Source organism: Balaenoptera ricei, chromosome 4 (genome assembly GCF_028023285.1).
Source record: "Balaenoptera ricei isolate mBalRic1 chromosome 4, mBalRic1.hap2, whole genome shotgun sequence".
NCBI classification, from domain to species: domain Eukaryota; kingdom Metazoa; phylum Chordata; class Mammalia; order Artiodactyla; family Balaenopteridae; genus Balaenoptera; species Balaenoptera ricei.
This window is the reverse complement of record NC_082642.1, coordinates 149316664-149334753: the sequence shown is the minus strand read 5'-3', so window position 1 is coordinate 149334753 and position 18090 is coordinate 149316664. Positions and strand designations below refer to the sequence as shown.

Below are 18090 nucleotides of genomic sequence, written 5' to 3'. Positions count from 1 at the left end.
TTCTTCACGTTCTGGCTTCCTCAACTTATCCGGCTTCATGCCTGGCTACTTCCAGCAAGAATCCTCTGCTCCCCAAACGAAGGTTTGTTGTCCTTCAGTAGCCGACTCAGATCTCATGGAATGGATTCCAGTCACCACTCCACACTGATCTCTTCATGAAATCCTTGAGTTCTTCTAAACGTGTATTATTCTGTACGCATTAGGTGTATATAGTCTTGTATCCTATGAGAAATTCAAAGACTGTAGTGATGCTTCAGAGAGAGCTTGCAATCTGGGGAGACGCCTTTTATGGAAAAGATAAATATCAGTATCAATTAGTTTGAGGCATCATAAGAGTTGTCATAAGGTGCTGCTCAGGTGAGAGTGATATTTCAAGTGCCGGCAACTCACTCATTTCACTTATGATTTCCTTTTTTTTGAAGGTATTTAGCATTTATAATTTGTAGTGTTCCTCTGATACTATATCATTACATTATATTATAGCCTATATTAGTCTTAAAAGATGGTCAGCATCATGAGATCTATGCCTGGTGTGGTGTGGCACATTGAATTTTTGGTTGAATTGAAGTTTCAGAAGTATGTGAACACAAAGCAATACTATTGTCAGAAGATGATGTTCCATACCGCCCAATGAAATGGTTTTCTAAAAATATCTTTGATGTAACTTTTTTTTTTAATTGGGTAAATTTATGGTTATTTAAAGCCTTAAAACTTTTATCACCATTGACATAACTTTTTTATTATAGAATTTTTTTTAACATTGAGTAATAAAACCTAGTCTAGTCTAACCAACAGATTGCTGTAAGTGTTATGATGTGTAGCTAATTGTGTATATGTGTTGGGGAGCAGACAGCAGGGAACAACGACAGCCGTTACCTAAAAAACATGAGAAAACTTGTATTTTTTACACCTTCTTAACAGTTGAGAGTACTGTGCAAGATAAATGTTAATGAATAAACAAAATGCCAAGTCTTGAACTTTTATAGAGTTATAGGCAATTACCTGAGAGGACTCCAAAGAGAAAGTTTTCTGCCGCCTAAAATGCTTAAAGCCCTGGAGCACACATCTTTCAAAATTTAAGATTTTATACAGTCTATTAAGCACTAGAAAATGAAATGGAATATAGATGTGACATTTGGCTAATCAATTTCTTACTGAGAATAAAAAGCACTAAAGAGAGAATCCACTGATTTCTCAGGACAGTCATTCAGTTGTCTCATCAGATCAGGAGGGGTAATGCTGAGTGAATGATAATACTGTTAATTCAGTTTTGAACTTGGATGGGCATATTAGTGCTTATTTTCTAGTTTTATTTGTCCAGCTGCATGACTGATTTGGCAGCCCTTCTCCCATGCCGCCTTTAAAGTCGCTTTGTTCACAGATTAGCAAGAACGAATTCTGGGGAACTTTGATCCCAAAGTCTCAGGGAAATGTTTAAAAGTGAAATTCAGGGAAAGAATCTGGTCTCACTGCTGTATATCTTCTTGGCATCTGTTATACCTTTCTCAGTTCTGCCTCATCTCTCTGTCGCTTTCCTATAGGAGAAAAGAAAAACTGTAACAAAACACAATCGGTAGTTATTTTCCATCTTGTTTAATTCTCTTAACCCAGATTTTCTGATTCTGCAGAATGTGCTGTTACTATAGTTGTGTGCCTGAGAGATTGACTTGGAAAGTCTGTTTTTCCAGGAACAATATTTTTAATTTGTAGGATCTTTGGGTGAGGGAGGAGTGAATAGAGTATTCAGCATAACAGAGAAGAAAAGAATATGTAGACATTGCACTTGTCGGCAGCCCGGAAGAGTAGGAATTTTGGTAAGGAGGCCTGAATTGTCACGCGAATATTTTTTGAAATGAATGCTGTTGCCCTGAGAGGACAAGTTTATTCACTTGGCTGTATTTGGTTTTTTATTGCCCAAATGGCAATATCGGTTGACATATAAAGGCACGTAGTTTGAGCTTAAAACAAGGTTATGTATGTGAAAGCACTCTTAAAAATATCTTACATAAATAAAAATTCTTGTTAGTTTACAAGTGTTTCATAGTGGTCTAACTTCTAGTTCTTTTTTTGTGAGGTTGTGTTTTAAAAAATAAAAGGGATGAGAACCTCCTAGAACTTGTTTTTTAAAGAATATCATGAATGGCAATCACTCACCTCACTACTGGGTGTTTAGCAAATGCATTGTTACATACTGTAAACAATATTTCTTTTGTCTACATGTTGGCTTTTGGTATGATTAAACATATTTTTCTTATCTTAGGTGGGATCTCATCGTGTTCGTATGTCAAGGGGGTTTGAAGCCAATGCACCTGCTTTTGACAGGTAAGACTGATTATTTTTACATAGTGCTGTAGGTTTTTTTTTTTTTTTTTTTAAGAAATTCACGTTCCTTTATTTATTTATTTATGACTGTGTTGAGTCTTCGTTTCTGTGCGAGGGCTTTCTCTAGTTGCGGCAAGTGGGGACCACTCTTCATTGCGGTGCGCGGGCCTCTCACCATCGCGGCCTCTCTTGTTGCGGAGCACAGGCTCCAGACGCGCAGGCTCAGTAATTGTGGCTCACGGGCCCAGTTGCTCCGTGGCATGTGGGATCTTCCCAGACCAGGGCTCGAACCCGTGTCCCCTGCATTGGCAGGCAGATTCTCAACCACTGCGCCACCAGGGAAGCCCCAGTGCTGTAGGTTTTGATATTGCTAAGCAGTGAGACTAGTTGTAATTGTATTTACTGATTCATTTCAGCTTTTTTGGCTCTAAGGAAAATTTCTTCTTGACTCCTAATTTAACTGGAGAACAGTGAGACTTACTGTTATGAATTCTAGGGGTGGCAGCACTAGGTGTGTGGGTCTTGTTGTCTGGGCCTTAAAACTACCTCTTACCAGTGCGCTGTCCAGTACGGTAGCTACTAGCCACATGTAACTCTTGAGCGTTTGAAATTGACTAGTCCAGATTGAGATGTGCTGTAGGTATATAATATATACTGGATTTGAGACTTAGTGCAAAAAAAATGCAAAATACTTTATTGATATTTGTTTTATATATCAATTACATGTAGAAATGATATTTTAGCTGTACTGGGTTAAATAAAATGTATGTAAATTAATTTCCTCTTTTGAGTTTTACTTTTTTAATATGCCTTCTAGAAAATTTTAAGTTCTATCTGTGGCTCATATTACATTTCCTTTGGACAGCATTGCTCTCTAGCTTCTGGAATGGTTAGAAGCTGGAGCAAATAAAGGCTTATATTTGGGATCTCTTTTTCTTAAGGCTAGAGCTATTAAAGAGGTCTCTCTGAATACTCACGGAGCGTGTGATGTCCTCATGTGTGAGGTGCAGCCCTACGCCTTCTGCCCTTGCTGCCTTCCCAGCCAAGCTGGGTGGCTCGTGTTTTCCATGCCTGTCTAGCTTCAGCCTCAGGGTGGAGAGGGATCTGGATGATTCCAACAGCTCTAGCATAGGTGGGAGCTTAAGTCAGAGAGGAAATTGCATTAACTGAGTTTTTATAAATTCAGAGTCTTGAGACCATGTGGAATGGATTTGTATCCGGTTTTGCCAATTCTGTGAGTTTAGGGGCTTCCCTGGTGGTCCAGTGGTTAAGACTCTGCGCTTCCACTGCAGGGGGCTTGGATTCGATCCCTGGTGGGGGAACTAAGATCCCACATGCCACAAGGCACAGACCAAAAAAAAAAAAAAAGAAAGAATAAAATACTGCCGTGTGGGTCCTGTTTAATAATGGGTTCCTGTTGATTGAAAAAAGTTTTTGGCTTGTCATTTGGCATATGTTTATTTCCTTTCTTTCTTTAATAGGCATTTTAGAACACTTAAGAATTTATATGGTAAACAAATAATAGTAAATTTGCTTGGATCTAAGGAAGGGGAACATATGCTAAGTAAGGCTTTCCAGGTAAGTACGATCATGTTTTTCTTCTGTTCTGGCCCATGGACACCTAGAATGGTATTTTTAAATAATATAATAATCAAATTCTTCCAGGAAGTAAATTACTTCCTAGAAAAAGATTGGGTACTTGTTGGAACCATTCATTCTTTGGGGAAATTAGGCAACAGTTTAGGGTAACCTTGCTGAAATTGGGATTATGGAAAGCTTTCAAGGCAATTGACCCTGTTTTCTAATCTGCTTATTTATGTTGTAGAGAAGCAGAAGGATACCCTCCCCCTAAAAGATGCTCGTCTGTCACTGGCATAAAGATAACAGGCAGTTTCTTCCTTCATCTGTACATCGTCTTGCCTATTTCCTAGAAACCATAGTCACTGTTTTAAACCTATGAAATGTTGAATAATGCATTTGTGTACACAAAAGACTTCTTGTACTGATGAGAGAAAATTTGAGAATTTTCATTAAATAAGAACCTAAAGAAATGTCTGACTTCTAAGGAAAAATATTTTTCATAAATGTTTATTGAGTTTGAATTGATATAAATTATAGTGTTACATAAGATTATAAACTTAAACAAAATGGTTAGAAAACATTTTCTAAAGTTTAAGCTAATGAAGTCCAAAATTAATTATTTGGCTATTTTGTTTTAATATTGTTAGTAAACAACTTATACTTTAGAGAATGACTTTTTATGGTAAACTTTTGAAACGTTTGTATATATTGAATGAAGGTATAAAAAAATGAATTTTTCAGTTTTTGATGGGCTTTGTCTTAAAAAATAAGCTGTTTTATTTTGAGATTCTGTAATAGATATAAACAGTCACTATATTTTTATGGTAAAAAATGAAACGCTGGTGGTTGGAAATCATTTTTCATTTTCTAAACCAGATGGGAATGTTATTTAAGTTCCCTGATATTAATCATGTCATACCCAATCTCTCTGGGATAGTATATGAGGTTTTAGGAAAAAGATGCCATAAGATATTAGCAAGTAATTTTCCATTTTACTGCCAGTGGCAATGAAAGCTTTGTGAGATTAGTAAGATTTCAAGGACCTGCTGAGATTTTCATTTAAAATGTAAAGTTCCATTTATAACAGTATATTGATAAGATCATATTTAGTTAACATTTAAATGAATATTTGCCTTTTATTTTCAGAGTCATTTGAAAGCTTCTGAACATGCAACTGATATCCAGATGGTGAATTTTGACTATCATCAAATGGTTAAAGGAGGAAAGGCAGAAAAATTACATAGTGTTCTTAAACCTCAAGTCCAGAAGTTTCTGGATTATGGATTTTTTTATTTCAATGGAAGTGAAGTTCAAAGGTTTGACTGCTCTGTTTCTCTTTTCTTTAAATTGGGACTTTGCTATAATTTTATTTAATTAAATAAAATACCTTCCTTTATTATACTTGATTTTAAGCTTGTTTTGCTTTCTTTCTAGTAATAGCTTACATTACTGGGCACATACCATGGGTCAAGCAGTACACTTAGTTTTTACAAGTATAATAACGATCGTAGAGATCAGTTCTATTATTATCTCCATTCACATTTGAGGAAGTGGAGGCATAAAGCTATCATCTGCCCCAGGTCACATAACTAGGAAATGGTAGAGCTTGATTTATCTGGCTCCAGATCTCATGCTGCTATCTCTGAGGCTATTCCATTTCTCTCTTAAAATTAATGTCTTAATATTTCTTGGCCTCAGGGGCATCTGAATAGAGTACTCAACTTTTCCCTTTCTCTATGTTCCCAAAAGTCAGGTGACAAGAAAACAATTCAATGTAATTCCTTGTGACTTTCTAAAGTCTTTTGCATTTTCAACAAATTGAATGGAGATAATAAAATCTATCGTGCAAATCTAAAAAAAAAAGAATGTATGGCAGAATGTTAACAGTTGTAGAATCTGGATGGTGGGTATATGGATGTTCACTGTAAAATTCTTTCATCTTTTTTGTATGTTTGAGAACTGTTACACTAGAAAGTTGGGGGGAGAAAGTAGATGCTACACTTTAATCAGCTTAATTTTTCTCAGTTTGTTTTAGGTTTGTTATTTTTGTTTTAAACTATCTGTTTAATTTCACTGAATTTGTTACAGATGCCAGAGTGGTACAGTTCGAACAAACTGCTTGGATTGTCTTGATAGAACAAATAGTGTGCAGGCATTCCTTGGCTTAGAGGTAAAAAGACTAAAATACGTCTATGCAACTTGTATCAAATGCCTTTTCCAGTGCTTTTGTAATATTTATGTTTCTCATTAATTCCTTCTCACAAAATGAAGTTATGCTAAAGGCATTCTTTACTTGTCTTCTAGTCTTTTTCTTTGGGGGAGGGGGCAACATCCCTTTTCATTTAAATGTTTCCTTTATCTGTTCTAAATACTTTCTTTAGATAGCGTCTGTTTCCCTCTATTGTTCCTTAACTTTCCCTTAAAAAAAAAACCCTGCTATTTATACTATTCCAGTAATTGCCTCTTCTGCCTGTCTTTTGGATAAAGAAAAGAGATACATGTATATATTTGGCCTTTATTCTCTGTGTTGTCTTTTAAAAGTCTTTTTGGAATGGGGGAGGATCTGTTTTCACATGTACAACCCTATAGGATTATATTTTTGACAGAGTCTGATCCAGTGCCATTTACATGGCATTTTCAAATCAGTAGTTACAAAAAACAGGATCAGATGAAAATGTCATTGTTAGAAGGAAAGTGAATGAGAGCCAACTTCTGTAACAAAGTCTCTGTTTAAAAGTTTTTCCCTTTACTATTTATCTATCAAATTCAGTCTAATTTAGGCATAATCTCAACTATTTGACAAACTGTGTAGCAATGCTGAGATTTCTAAGTCTTGCCTGTTATGCAGCACTTAGGTTCATATGGCTATTGTGGGTCTTCATTTAGTTCCATAGGAACTTAGCGTAGTTCTCAAATACTATGAAAAACAGGAATAGGAAGTAACAGGTTCTTATTTCCTCTAACAAATGATCTTAAATTTGGCCAGAATATTGGTTAATTAGTTACTGTGCAACTGAGGGTCTTTCTATCTCGAAATGAAAGTACAATGTATAGAATTGTCTACTACAAAAATGTATTTTTCATGTAACTAAATAAATTTTACTGCTTTGCCTTTTTTGAAATCTGTCCTTGAGGTTTACTTAGAAAATACAACAGAAATAAGTAAAAGCAGGCATTTGGTCATAGGGATGGAGTTTATCACACGACTCAGGTTTGTTTTGAGTTCTGTTCTGAAGTGGCTAAAAACATTTAGTTAGATTCTGAGAGTAAGCTTAGTGAAATACTTGAACATCTTCATTAAAAGTAGAACAAGTGTTAGAATCTGACTTAGCTGACTACCCACCGTTTGTTGTTAGGTGTGAGAATACTCCCTAGTATAGCAGTTGGTTGACTGGTTACAAAATATACTGCTAATGTAGGCAAAACCAAACTACTTGTAGTGAAGACCACTTTTGCCCAGTTCCTTGAAGAAGGAGGTATAAATGATAAAGGAGATGCTGGAGGCTGATTTTGTTAATACTCCATGCCAACAAAGAATAGCCCTGGTGTAGGTCTCTAGGCAATCAGATAAACCCAGTATAGGGTTTTGTATATTATTTTAATGTTTGATCCCTCTATAGTTATGGATAATGTCCACTTATAGACAAGGTAAAAGAAAACACAAATGGGAAGGAGTTAAGTGAAAATGCAAGGCATCGACTAGATTCCAAATAAGAGAAAGAGACTGGATAAGGATTATACGTTGCTTTGCCTTTGCCAGACTTCAAGGCTAAGAGTCATTCATAGTAAAGACCAATAACTTCTCTAAACACTTCCACTGTGATGAAGAAACCGTGGGAGCCCAAAGATCCTTGCATTCCTTGCATGCTGTGTTCCCCGTAGTTCTCCCTTATATGCTTTACTGATACGAATTTTATACATTAGAAACTGTCGTGACTTTATTCAGAGATATGACTTACTTTTAAAATTTTGATAACAATTCAAGAGCAGCTCTACTTTTCTCACAATCTCCTGACCTTAATTACCCAAATGTGTAGAACCAAATCCAAAATTTAAAGAAACTTAGTTATTTCTACATATATTTAAATAAACTAGGTAAATATTGATATATTTCTCTGCTCCAATGCGTGCTGTTGTGTATTGTTCTTTTAGGTGAACAAGATAAACTAGTCTGATTTATAGGGACATTTTTTTCCTTTTTTTTGGCTGCGTGGCTTGTGGGAACTTAGTTCCCCAACCAGGGATTGAACCTGGGCCCTTGGCAGTGAAAGCGGGGAGTCCTAATCACTGGACCGCCAGGGAATTCCCCATAGGGACATTTTGATAAGCTTAATATCATTTAACCAGAAAGAAGTTCTTATTACTGCAAGGGAATACTGAGTTACTTGTAGGTTTCATTGACGTGATATTTACTTTAGAAATTGACATGATGGGAAATAGTGAACCTGTGTTTTCAGAATCCAGACCCACAAAGTCCTGTAACCGTAAATTTTTGGTTTGATTCTGGTAGTTCTTAAAAAGTCACATCATAATGAATGTATTAATATACTTATAAAAGTTTCTCTTTTGCTATTTTAGATGCTAACTAAACAATTGGAAGCTCTCAGCTTAGCTGAAAAGCCTCAGCTGGTGACTCGCTTTCAAGAAGTTTTTCGATCAATGTGGTCTGTGAATGGTGATTCAATCAGTAAGATTTATGCAGGAACTGGAGCTCTTGAAGGAAAGGCTAAGGTAGATCTAGATCTATCGTAACATTATAAAAGATCCTTTTTCCTTCTTTCGTAAAGCTTTAAATGGACTCTTTTTTAAATTAATAGTTTGGTTTTTATAAGATATCTGTTTTAGAATTCTGCTTTGTCATGCTTTTATGGCCTCTTTAACACTTCCTTCTATAGTGGATACTAATGACTGAACGGATAGTTATTCCCCTAGGTTTGAGGGACATGTATATATGACATACTCAGTTGTTTAGTGATAATCCACTAGGCTTAGATATGTGTTCCTCACCTTTTTTTAAATGATTTTTCGCCTGCATAATATCTGTTTTACTTTTCATATTATTTTGATTAAAAATATGTTTTTTTTAAACCTTTGGTTTTGTGCGTGTGTGTGTGTGTGTGTGTGTGTGTGTGTGTGTGTATGTGGCCGCGCAGCACGGCATGCAGGATCTTGGTTTCCTGGTCTAGGGATTGAACCCAGGCCCCTGCAGTGGGAGCACGGAGTCCTAACCACTGGACCGCTAGGGAATTCCCCCAAATATGTTTTTCTTTTAAAAAAAAAATCAGAGACTTCCCTGGCGGTCCAGTGGTTAAGACTCCACACTTCCAGTGCCGGGGGCATGGGTTTGATCCCTGGTTGGGGAACTAAGATCCCACATGCTTGCTGTGTGGCGCGGCCAAAAAATTTTTTTTTTAAATTTAAAAAAGTAAAACAACAAAACAAAAGCTCCCCTCCCCCCCCCCAAATCACAGTCTTCCCAATAAAGAGTCTTGTCTCATTTGACTTTGTTTCCCCAGCACTTGACACAGTGCATTCTGTTGGATAGATGTGTGATAAATGCTGGATGGACCAATAAATCAATGGGCAATTTATGCCACACCCACTGAACCGAATGCTATTAGGGCTTAAGTTTTTATTCTTTTTCTTTTCTTACCTTGAAAAGGAGGCTATCAAAATGTGCAAAGGAAGTGTGAAATATGGACGTAATTATAAGTCTGTGCCTCATCATTACTTTTATCTACAGACTACTTTCTCCTTTAGTGTTTGGGCCTTAGTGAGGGACTTTGGGTGCATACTTGAGACATTTTTCATTATTTTATATACTTAAATATTGACCTTTTATGGCTCCTGGCCTCCATTGAATTTATTAATATTCTAAATCCCTACAATTTCTCAAATTATCCCAGAAATAGAAACAGGGACATTAACCACTTTTATAGTTTCTTATTTAGCCGCTTCAATATAGCAGCTGAAGTTCATCATCACAAAGTCTTTTAATTTCCAAATCTTCCTCCTTTTCTGTGTCTCATAAAGTGTCATGCCTCTGTTCAGAGGTATTGGCCTTACTTGCAAAAGTTCCTTTTGTTCAACTCACAGAAGTAATTTGTATTGACATTTACAAATATTTACTTCTTAAATGGTCCCTGTTTTTGAAAACCTGAGACTGTTAAACTTTCATGTATTCCTTTTGAATAAAGAACATAATTCTTGCTTTTAAACCTGATTCTCTACAACTATTGCTTAAAATATTCTTTTATGTTCTGCCTTATTGTTTCTGTAGTTGACTATCTATGTACAGAGGTTACATATATTTTCAATGGTCTTTTATCTCTAACAAAATAGATATGAAATTTTATGTATTAAATATTCTAGTCTAAATTTAACTGAAATCTAACATCTGAACTGCTCTTTCTTTTCCTTTCTCTGGGTTCCTTTTGATTAATTGCCTGATAATGTGAATGGTGAGTCTCTTTTCAAATAATGTCATTTGCATATGTTTTATGGAAGGAAATAACATTTTAAGCCTCAAATTCCTGTTATTTAAGGAATAAAAATTACATATTGCAAACTAAAGTTCTTTTTCTAAAAGGCAAGAGTTTGTTTTTTTTTTAAAACAATCATCAAAATCTGTAAGATTAAAATATCTTTATGGTAGCTAACACACCTAAGTAAGATATATGTTCATTAGAAGTTATAATTGGCTCTCTCACTGTAGGAATTGGCATATATTTATTTTTATTACTTATATTTACATAGGCAAAGTGACCTAAAATATACAAACTGTAGTTTACATGTTACAGACTAGACCTTCATTCTCATATTCAATTTTAGTTTTAACTAATATAAGTTATTGGGAGCAATTTCAATTTTATTTTTCTACTATTAGAGTACTTTGAAGTTTTTCTGAGAACATGCAAGTGCAGTGTATCCTCCTTTATCTCCCCTGCTTCTCCCCACCTATCCCATCCATCCCCAAGTCTAAAAGTTACTATGTAAGAAGTAATTTCCTTGTCTTGAATAAGTACATTTCAGTTTATTTCCTTTATAGTAAACAATTTTAAACTTTTAAGGCTCTAGATATCATTAGTGGATGCAGTTGTGGCACAGAGCTTCTTCTGTCTCTTTGTGCAGAGCTGTTATCCAAAAGAGGAAAAGAAACAGTGACATCTTGAGGCATTTTAACGTGATGGTTTGATATTCAAATAGAATAATTAGGTCCTCTTTATTACAGTAAAGTCATATAAAACTTATTTAAAGTTTAAGAATACCTATTGAATAAAAACAATTTAGAATGAAAAGTCCATGCTTTTTTCCCCAACAGGCTGGAAAGTTAAAAGATGGTGCTCGTTCTGTTAGTAGAACAATTCAGAATAACTTCTTTGACAGCTCCAAGCAAGAGGCCATTGATGTTTTGCTACTGGGAAATACTTTAAATAGTGATTTAGCTGACAAAGCTCGAGCCCTTTTAACTACTGGAAGTTTGCGTGGTATGCGTACTTACTTTATATTTTACTTATATTGTTTATATTCCTTCTAAAAGTCCAAGAGGTGAATGTAAACTTATTTACATAAATACTTTTTAGATTGAGTTGATTAAAATAGTTTTGGAAGGAATTTCTATCCATGTAATTTTCTAAAATTGCATTCTCCAAAGGAAGTTTATCTCTCCTAAAATGTCTATATCATTAGTGGAATTATTAAGCTAAAACCGAGGCCCATGCATGTTTTCTTTTATAGATTATGATTGAGGAGGGAAATGGTTTAAGTATTGCTAACTTTATATAAGGCAGGAATTCATAAAATATTCAGCTAGTACTTTCAGTAGAGTATTCAATAGTTAAGTAGAAAACATTGCTTTATTGAAAAAAACAATACCTTTGTTAGTTATTTTGCTAATCACCACCCCAAAAGTTTCTATAACTTGGTCCTACCTTTGAAATGCTATTGTTTGAATGAGCATTAAATCATATTAATAATTTTAAAACGTTGCTTATTATTGGACACTATCATTCCCAATTTTAATATTTGACATAAATATATGGCTTTCAGAATGGCTGTTTATCTTTCACTGTGTCTTTCATTAAAATCAAAAGAATTTGAGCTCATATCAGTGAGCGTATATTAAGCAGTATCGTGGGAAAACTCAATATACATTGTAGAACTTAATAGACTTCCTTAATTTCATATTTTTTTCTATTTTAACGCTGTAGCACTCTGAACATTTTTATTTCTTCTGTTACCCACCCCCCCCCAAACCAAACCTTTCAATTTTCCCTGTTCAAGTAGGAGAAATTGTTCTTCATCAAATAATGTACTCTTGGATCATTACTTGGTCAAGTACGTTATCATGGATTCTTTCAGAATTCTGCATGGTGCTGAAGGTAGTTAATTACAGTCAGCTCCTCAGGGATCTGTGAGTAGGCTGGGGACTGAGGTCTACTAAAGCTCTGAAAACCAGAATCTGATCTTAGCTACTGCTTTTAACGTCAGGCTTTCTTCCTGGCTTCCAGCAGTAGGCGCTGACTGATTTGCGTCTTATCACCTCTTTCCACCTGTGCCTACTTTGATACGGAGGCATTTATCAGCAACAACTGAAAGTAAGCCATTGAAGGAAAGAGAAGTGAGGGACCTGAGTAATTCCGACTTGATCATCAGTTTTTTTGGTTTCCTGCACATTTTACTATATGAAAAATATACCCTTAAAAAAAGTACAGTCAGTTCTGCTCTAATGCTTATTCTGAGAATGGGAATTTTGTTCCAACATGGATGCTATATCAGGGGACATTTTGAGTATAATGCCAGTTCTGCAGTAGTTTATGCATGATTTCACTGGTAATAATGCTAGGGAAATGCAGAAAGCTGCACCCAGCAGAACTGAGTTGGGTAGAAATATACACAACACACATACACATGTGCGTACACCTGAGACATCTCTCTCCCTCCGTTCACCAGACGTATGATGAGCCAGATCCATCCATATCTGGTGTTACAACTTACCGTCCAATTGCAGAGACCCCTCCTCCCAGGATTCACAATTACTCACAAGCACAGGCCTCCTGCTGCGCATTTCTATGAGCAAACCTCAGGTCTTTGTCAAAATGAAGTGCCATATTTTAGACGTATTCGTACATTCCTTAACCATTTAACATGCGTAAAGTTCTGCTACCGTTTTTATATTAGGTTCCTATCTTTCTTGGCACGTCATTGACGAAGTGTTTGAATGTTGTGCCCGAACCCCATTTTTGCCATAAGCCCTGTGCCTGTGGGAATTTGCACCATTTTGCCTAGCATGGTGATTTTGCTGGAATGTACATGTTTTGTTATAACTGAACTGATTGTACTTATCAACTGGTGAGTCCCAGAAGGAATACTACAAGGTGTATGTTAGGGCAGTATCTTCAGTATTTCAAAGTCCTCCAGCCTCTTAGGTTTTCAGGTTCATATTCTCCCTCACAAGCATATGCACGTGGACACACATAGACTTACATATGGGAGTAGCCTGGAAAGCAGGCCTACAACCTTCTGATTGTGAAACTCTGGACATCACTGAGTCCCCATAGGATTTTTCTTAGATGCAGAAGGTTTGCATCAGTCATTGTCATTTATTTTTATCTTTGGTGTCCTACAGCCATCAGAAAAAAATTGACTCATCAAACTAAATCAAAAGAAAGAAATGAGGCCGTCTGAGAATGTTTTGTCATAACATTCTAGACTTCAGCTGTAACTTGCTGTTTTACTAATGATTCTTTGTTTTCTTCTTGATGCATCCATAGTTTCTGAACAGACATTACAGTCAGGTACAGTATAGAAAATCAATCTGTAAATAAAAGCAACTTCTCTATTTTTTTAAAAAGTTGATGTTGTATATAAATAAAGCCGCAAATAAATGGAAACTTTATTTTGCCCTCTGAATCTAACATGATAAATTGATACCTTGTTTTAATCTGAGAAAAAAATTTTAAGTTTGAGAAAACTAAATATTTCATTTAGAAGGAAATATGCACTGCTCTTTGTATTCCTGTAGCAAATGCTTAATTCCAATTAAATAGAGGTCATCTAGTTTTAATTTTACTTTTATATTTCATTGAACAAACATTATTAGTGTTATATCTTACTCTTTATAGGCTACTGGACAAAACCCAGGTGTGACTCTTTTGGATTAATGCCCGAGTACTGTGATATTTATGACTACTCAACGGTGCTTCTCACACATAATATTTTAAAAGGCATTTAGTGTACTAAAATATGATCTGAAATCTTTTAAAAAGCATTAAGATTGCTAACTAACTTAGAAGAGTTAAGTGTGTGAGACCTAAAGGTCATTATTTTTCTTGCCTTTCCTATTAGGAATCTCACGCCTTCATTCTGTGGACAAGGTTTATGATCTTGTCTTTAAACTTGAATCTGTGGCGAAATGAGCAAAAGCTAAACTCTTGCCAGAAATTTAGCTGAAAAAGACTTTCACTTAAGATTTGATATCCCTTAAGATTTGTTTCACTTAGTTATTGTTCTGAGTGTTTTGAGAAACTATTGGCAATTTTTTTGAGAAGGATGGAGGAAGAGAGCACTTGGATATATTTTTGAGTTATGTCATGATATCCATTTTCTGAAATGGTATGGTATTTAGGGATGGACATCTGTTTGAACATAGACTCATTTCTTTCTGCACATTAAGGTGCCAACCAGTTAAGAATAAACTAGGAATTTTTTGTAAACTTTTTATTCCATTTGTAAACAGACTTTAGTAGCTCACCCAACGTGGCAACATGTTTTTGTTCACACAATTCATTATTTGTCTTGCTGGATATTTTAAGCTGTTAAATCATTATAGAACTTGGGTTTTGATGTAGAAAGGATTGTAGAAGCTGTTTTCATAGCAGTAACAATGGCAGTGACTTCAATTAGAAAGACCAGTGATAATCTGTAGTAATAGAGAATCTTTATCCAGGTTCAGCAGGCTTTCAGTTAACCATACCAACAGGCCAGAAAAAACAATCTGCTTTCATTATCACCGGACACCTCTATATGAGTAATCAAATCAAATAGCAAGAGGGCTAGCAATGTGCACGTCTGCCCCTGGGAACAGTGGGGACATGCTTGTCATCTAAATCAGCAGTCCTTTCATGGGATTCACAGGTCAAACTATTTTCACTCTAATCTGAAAAAGTTATTTGCCTCTTTCACTTGTTCTCTCACAAGACTGCTTGCTGTATGTACCTTGGAATACAACAATAATAATTAATATCATAATAAAATAAGATCCTGTGGTGAAAGGTGAGCACCATTGTGATTTCCCTTTCCTCTTGCCAGTTAACCGCCCGTTAAGGGCATATTCTCTGTCTTTAGACTGAAGTCCTGTTAAGGCTCTATTAATTTAAGTGCCAAGGATTTGACTTAACCTAAATGAAGCATGGTTTAGGAGGAAGAAGGATAGGTGGAAGTCAAAAAAATAGGCGGGGAAAGGATTGAGGATTCAAAATATATTGAACATTTATTCATTTAACCATTACTTACTGAGCACTTACTATGTGCCAGGCGCTCTTCTAGTCACTAGGGATATTAGACCAACATTTCTGCCCTCGTGGAGCTTCCGTTCTTGCGAGGGTCCAGTGGCTGAGCAGTGAGAGAACAGGGATGGGGTGGCAGGTGAGGGCAGAAAGGCGGGGCAGGTTGTTTGGGGCCTTGCAGAATGTTTGTAAGGACTTGGTGTCTCCTCTGAGCTGGGGGGCGTTTAGTCATGGCTTCATCTCCATCCTCTCATTATTGTCCATAATTTGTGTTTTTGTCAGGGAGCCATTATTCATCAAACCACCTGTCAGTATCTAGAATCCTAAATGTAATGGTTCTTGAATGTTTTTGTTTGGGGAGAAATAACATATTTTTACTAGCCTCCGAATGAAAGCTGTATGAAAGTCAGTTGCTATATTCCTAAAAATGTGCAGTCTCTGCTTTTGTATTTCATAAAATAGTGTACCATTTCAGTGAAACAGAACTGTTTGTTCTGCATGTTTTTTGTTGCTGCATTAATTTTGTAATAGTTTTTTTACTTGGGCTATTGTACTTAATGTATGATTTTTTAAAAGTTGTGTTGTTTAATTGTATTGTGCTGGGCTCTGTGTTCAAGGCTGTCTTTTTTGTGCTTATGCATGTATCTGATGCTTCTTTGTGCTGACGATGGTAATTGTACTTTCCAGCCATCATTTCTCAGTCATGAAAATCAATTTTTTTTTTTTGTAAATGGTTAAATGCAGCCAAAATTCTGTTGTGTTTTGTTCTCGATTAGCATCTTCTAAAGTTCTAAAGAGCATGTGTGAGAATTTCTACAAGTATTCAAAGCCCAAGAAAATTCGAGTATGTGTGGGCACCTGGAATGTGAATGGAGGGAAGCAGTTTCGCAGCATAGCTTTTAAGAATCAGACCCTCACTGACTGGCTTCTCGATGCACCCAAGTTAGCTGGCATCCAGGAGTTTCAAGGTTGGCTTTTTATAATACAGATTTAATTAATTAACCCTGACTGTGATTTATTAATCCAGAAAACAAATGTGGCACTTCACAGTATGTGTTACCTTTTAAAAGAAACTGGGATTTATACATTTGAAGACCAACATTCTTATAGATCAAATCTGTTCAAATCTTAGGTCTTTTGTATTCCTAGACCTTTATCTACTACTTCATAAGAAAACATGGTAAAATAAAAAATCCTTTTCTTTGTTATTTGAGTCTCAGGAAATTGGATCCATACATAAATTGATATCTTTAAGGTAACTACACGTATAAGAAAAACTAGTTCTGTTTTTATTCTTTAGACTGATACAAAGCAAGCTTATTTTATGATTGATAATTTTTCAAATTTAATATGTTCTATTTTTCAAATACAGTCCTTTATTTGCCAAGATAAGAAATAGGGTGGATCATGAGCAGTTTTACAAGACTTGTTTTGACATTCGTTGGCCCTTTATACTAACCAGCACTGATTCATCCTTGTAAAGACTTGTCATCCAGTTGGGTACTCTGCCACCAAGCTCTTAATAGCCAGAACCAAACATTAAGCTGAGGATGCTTGTATTAAGATTTTAACTAGAATCATGGATTTGAGGCCTTCTTTGTTCAAGTCAACTTTAATTCCTTTTTCAAATGGTACACGTTTACCAAGTGTTATTTATGAAGGTGATGTACATAGGAAATACTGTGAGATGCAGATTTTCCTTTTTTAGTTGTCTTTAATCAGTCACACCTTAAACCCTGGGAATTTCCCTAAACTTTTTTTTTTTTCCTAAACTTTTATTAAAATGCCCCTTTTCATTTACATTGAACCTAACTTGAAACTGTTGTTGTAGTAGTAATAATAATAATAATAAAATAACAGCTAATACTACAATTCTAACTACTTTACATCTATTCATTTAATCCTTATAACAGACCTAATACACCGTCACTATTATTATTCCAATTTCACAGATGAGAAACTGAGACACAGTAAGAGAAGTGACCTGCCCAAGGTCATTCAGCTAGTAGTGACACAACCAGGATTTGAACTCAGGCAGTTTGGTTCCACAGTTGGGCCACTGCATTTTATTTGTGAACTTGGGCAAGTTGCTTAGGTTCTCCAAAGCTTCAGTTTCCTGTCTTTAAATAAAAGGCAAATATAATCTGTCTCATAAGGTGTTTGTGTAGTTAATGAGAAGATTTGTCTATAAGGCTTGCACATAATAGCAGTCAATAAATTTTTTTTTTCTCAGTATTTGTTCATAGTATTTATAAGTTCTTTCTCTAGCTATTTATCCTCATTTCTGAATGCTTGGGACACCCAGAGTACCCTGGGGTTGCTTATCTAAAGCAGCTCTGTTCTCTTTTTTTGGTCTTGTCAGCTATGAGAGAGCTAATGGCTAGAACAGAGGGGTTAGTCTGAGCCCCTGACTCTTCTCATTTTCCTAGACTGCTTCCACTTAGGAATCTTCAAATTTAAGTGCAAAAAATCCCTCTCAGCTGTTTCCTCTAATTTGAGACTGTTACTCAACCACTTTATTATTTGTACCCTTTCTGAAAAATTTCTTTCCCTCTCCATTTTGAGTCACTTTAGCCTTTGAGAAGCGGCTTGTTTCTCTGCTCTCCATGGTACAAACTTTAGCAAGAATTCTTTCAAAATGATTTCTGAAAGGACTTAAGGATCTTCAAAAATAACAGTC

At 35.7% G+C, this 18090-nt stretch overlaps 1 protein-coding gene across 8 annotated transcripts in view; it reads left to right on the top strand.

Moving 5' to 3' along the window:
• Window positions 1–18090, top strand: part of SYNJ1 (synaptojanin 1) — an 85600-nt gene that overhangs the window by 31880 nt on the left and 35630 nt on the right. For 6 of the 8 annotated variants that reach the window (XM_059921452.1, XM_059921448.1, XM_059921450.1 and 3 more), the window contains exons 7-13: window positions 2261–2322; window positions 3804–3900; window positions 5050–5219; window positions 5992–6073; window positions 8482–8634; window positions 11225–11390; window positions 16187–16378. In XM_059921452.1, coding sequence (XP_059777435.1) covers window positions 2261–2322; window positions 3804–3900; window positions 5050–5219; window positions 5992–6073; window positions 8482–8634; window positions 11225–11390; window positions 16187–16378 — 922 coding nt within the window. The remainder of the gene's footprint in view (window positions 1–2260; window positions 2323–3803; window positions 3901–5049; window positions 5220–5991; window positions 6074–8481; window positions 8635–11224; window positions 11391–16186; window positions 16379–18090) is intronic. The other 2 variants (XM_059921453.1, XM_059921446.1) reach the window with 1 other exon arrangement.